This window comes from Bombus impatiens, unplaced genomic scaffold, assembly GCF_000188095.3.
Source record: "Bombus impatiens unplaced genomic scaffold, BIMP_2.2 scf_0368, whole genome shotgun sequence".
NCBI lineage: Eukaryota > Metazoa > Arthropoda > Insecta > Hymenoptera > Apidae > Bombus > Bombus impatiens.
In genome coordinates, this window is record NT_176787.1 from 2,132 (window position 1) to 6,415 (window position 4,284).

General features: G+C 37.1%; 1 protein-coding gene across 1 annotated transcript in view; it reads right to left on the minus strand.

Annotated features, from left to right (window-relative positions):
- Window positions 1-3,246: 3,246 nt before the first annotated feature.
- Window positions 3,247-4,284, minus strand: part of LOC105680823 (uncharacterized protein DDB_G0271670-like) — a 3,360-nt gene continuing 2,322 nt past the window's right edge. The window contains exons 6-7 of the mRNA XM_024367869.2: window positions 4,007-4,266; window positions 3,247-3,258 (exon numbers count right to left, since the gene is read on the minus strand). Of these exons, the coding sequence (XP_024223637.2) occupies window positions 3,247-3,258; window positions 4,007-4,266 (272 nt within the window). The remainder of the gene's footprint in view (window positions 3,259-4,006; window positions 4,267-4,284) is intronic.

The following is a 4,284-nucleotide window of genomic DNA, read 5'->3' on the forward strand; positions in this document are numbered from 1 at the left end:
CAATTCCCGGAGCAGATATACCATTTAATTAAATCTTACTTAAGCAGCAGAACCTTCGTAGTAAAAATTAAAGACACATACTCTGAAGTTAAAAACATCAAGGCAGGGGTTCCGTAAGGAAGCGTCTTAGGACCAATTCTGTACACACTATACACGGCCAACATACCAATAACTACTAATAGCAAAATACTGACATTTGCGGACGACACGGCTGTACTAGTCAGGCGCACTAACCCTGCAACAGCAGTCACATTACTGCAAGAACATATCACAAACATAGAAAAGTGGCTTCAAGTTAAATAAATTAAAGCAAACCCCGATAAATGCAACCACATTACATTCACACTGCGAAAACAGATACCACCAAACATTACACTGAACGGCATGCACATAATACAAACAAGGCAAGTCAAATACCTAGGACTCCACTTAGATACACGATTCACATGAAAACAGCATATTAAATCTATAATAGACAAAATACAATTAGCAAGGAGACAAATGTATTGGTTAACAAGTCGAAAATCCAAACTAAGCATAGAAAACAAACTAAAAATATACAAAACGATCATAAAACCAATTTGGACGTACGGAATACCACTTTGGGGAACAGTAGCAAAGAGCCATATAAGCAAAATAGAGACAATCCACGCTAAAATTCTTAGATCAGTTGTAAACGCCCCATGGTACGTTAGAAACGAGGACATAGGGAAAGACCTTGGAATACCAACGGTCAAGGAAGAGATTAGCAGATTCGCAAGAAGGTACAGGGAAAGAATAGCAACGCACCCGAACCTGCTGGCAGCGGAAACGATCAACACATCAAGCATAGAAAGAAGACTAAAAAGGAAACACCCAGCAGATCTCACAAAGGATATATCTTAACAAACACGAAGATGGTATCCCATTGGGGGTAGCCATCCACATGATAATCAAGCAGATAAAAAATTCTACCAAATGTCCAAATTGGACAAATTGTTAATGTGAAATTTTAAATAAAAAAGAAAGAAAATTTTTTATTCTATATTTTCGACTTCTTTTTTCGCGTAAAATCAAACCCTTTCCGCTTGTACCATCAGTTACCAACCACCCTGTATATTTTAATATTGGAATCGAAGCCTGCTTTACTTTTCCTTTTAAATAATCGTCGATATTAAGTAATCTGTTATTCAAAATCATTATGTTTGATACTTTTTGTATGCGAGTTGTAGGTATTTAACATTCTTTCCGACAGTAATTTTTTACGCGACGCCTGACTCTCTAACTAAACTTACTTTTTAACTAAGTAATTAGAAATTTTTACATTATAGAATTAAATTTATCTTTAATGACATTTGCAGCACGTATCTATGTGTCGGGTTAAGATTAGAATTTAAGGCGCGTAACGATTCTTCGTTTGAATTAGCCATCGTTTTACGAAACGGAGATTATATTTACACGAATATACAAGATTTTACAAAATATTATGAATATTGAGTTTAATGAATGATAAGATTAACAAACGATAAGTTTAATTAATGATTAGATTAAAGAATAATAAGTTTAACAAATAATAAGAGTAACGAATAATATGTTTTACGAATAATAAATTTAATTAACGCTATTAACAATGTTCCTGAGTTCAAACGAATCCACGGTCAACGGGATAACTCTTTACTATGCGTAGAATAATTTTAAACACAAAAAAATACGATTGTTGAGACACTCGATGGATCAAACGAATGAATATCTGATGATAATCTTTTTCGCTGTACGACTGCATTTGTTTGTTATATGCTCGCTGGAGGCATTGAGAAGGTTCCAATCACCGTTGCTAGGCAGTTTCTGCCAAGAGTTTGTTGTATACTCTTTGGCAGCATCTAGAAAGACCCAAACGCCGTTGCTAGGCAGTTTCTGTCTGGAGTTTGATTCCTAATACAACGCGTGTCCCATTATATCGACATCTCTAAAGTACAATTCTATGTGATTTCTAGGGAGAACGATACAACCGATCCACACCTTCGTCAGGCAAAACGTTTATCCCGTGACCGTGGCTACGTTCGGCGACCAGTTGTCACCTCGAACCCTCCCAGTTGTCACCTCGAACCCACTTTCGCTATCACAAATATCGAACAATTACAATCAGATTGAATGACAACAATTGCTCAATTACAGCTATGATAAAATCTAGGCTAATACATTAGAAGACTTTCCCAAAATTGCAAAGGGAAGGCTCCGGTTTTCCTTTCATCTCCGACATATGCATATGTATATAAATCTACAAAATATATCGTATAAATTTTCTTAACCGGCTCAGATCAAGAAGTTGTAGAAAGCCACCGTTACTATTCTTTCTCGATTTCCTAATCTAATTGCAATTTTTTCAACATCTTTTTACACGTCATCCAGCAAATTAATCCTCCTAACTTATCAAGAAAGATAAAGAATTAAATCGTTTGGTCCCATTTTAAAGAAGTTATTTCATTTTAAAGGATATACTGTGGGATATAGTACTAAAATAGATCAATAATTTTTACTAGTAATACATATATAATAGACTAGTTAGTAATATACTCTGCTATTTATCTACTTTATGTAATTTACACAGTTTTGTATATCCTCGTACCAAATAAACGGTATATAACAGTCGGATAGATTGGACATTTTTTTGCATATGTAGGAAAAAATAACTGCTACGACAATATAAAATTATTGCCAAAACGATCAGTAGTGAATAGTGAAAATACATTTACAAATCATGGACATCCATTTGTGGATTGCACTTTGCAAATCTGCCCAACGATGTTCTCAAACGAAATTTTATGTATCAAAAGATGTAAGTATAATTATATTTTTATAACTAAATACGATAATTCTATCAATAATACAATATCGTTGCCGCCGTTCTTAACTGTTCCATTTCCATTAGTTCGTGAACTAACAATGAGAAAATTGAGTTTGTATGTTATAGAGTTTAATATTATACAGGGTGGTTGGTAAGTGGTGGTACAAGCGGAAAGGGGGTGACTTTACGCGAAGAAAGAAGTCGAAAAAATAGAATAAAAATTGCTTCTTTTACTTTTTTTTTAATTTTTCCATCGAGATAACGATCTACAGTGAGATCCATTATAACGTACCGCAAGCGTACCGAGTTCAAAGTTCAAAGTTGATTTTCTCGAAAACAAAGCCTCAAACGAAAAATTTTTATTCTATATTTTCAACTTCTTTTTTTGCGTAGAATCACCCCCTTTCCGCTTGTACTACCAGTTACCAACCACCCTGTATATTGTATGAAGTTAGGACTTAAAATAACTGAATATTTGTTGTTTTCTAAGTAGAGCTTTCATCATGTTATTATGAATTTATATCTATTCTCTCTACCAACGAGACATATGTGGATAGGTTAACTACATTTCTATCAAAAATGAAGTTAGAACAGTTGAGAACTAGTGCGACGCGACGATATGTATAGGATACTTGTTAGCAATCCGATTTGTTTTATCCGGTTATATCTATTATAATTCTATTATATCTATCTATTATATCTATTGTTAACCTAGCGGAATACGTTATCAGAATATGAATATTCTTTGGTTACGCTAAATAAATGATAGGTAAAGAAAGAGAAAATATCAAGCGATAGAGAAAAATCCAAGCGACAAAAGCGGAGATTTTTATTCTCCTTCCGCTGTAAAAACGAACAATCACCCTTCGTTCGTTTATTTATGCATTTCATAAAAACGGCCGACCAAGGTTGTATTATATTCGATTCTCCTCCAGTCTGCTTACTATCCTCTTCTACTGATCGTGAGTCTGCGCAGTTCTTCTACAGAGAGCTCCACGTTAATGTATAAATGAATAGAGTACCAGTGCTGTTACTCCCTCTACTACTTTCATCTTACGCTCACAGAGGGTGGTGCTGATGGTAGTCGCGACACCGGCGACGACGACGCCATTCGAAGTGGGGTTAATTAAGGGGGTGCTGATGCGCTGGTGCTGGTGCTGGTGCTGGTGCTGGTGCTGGTGCTGATGTTGGTGCTGGTGCTGGCGCTGGTGCTGGCTCTGGCGCTGGCACTGGCGCTGGCACTGGCGCTGCTGCTCCTGCTGCTCCTGCTGGTGCTGGTGGTGGTGATGGTGTTGGTACTGGTGGTGCTGGTGGTGATGGTATTGGTGCTGGTAGTGCTGATGCTGGTAGTGCTGGTGCTGGTGCTGGCGCTGCTGCTCCTGCTGCTTCTGCTGGTGCTGGTGGTGCTGGTGGTGATGGTGGTGCTGGTGGTGATGGTGGTGCTGGTGGTGATGGTGGTG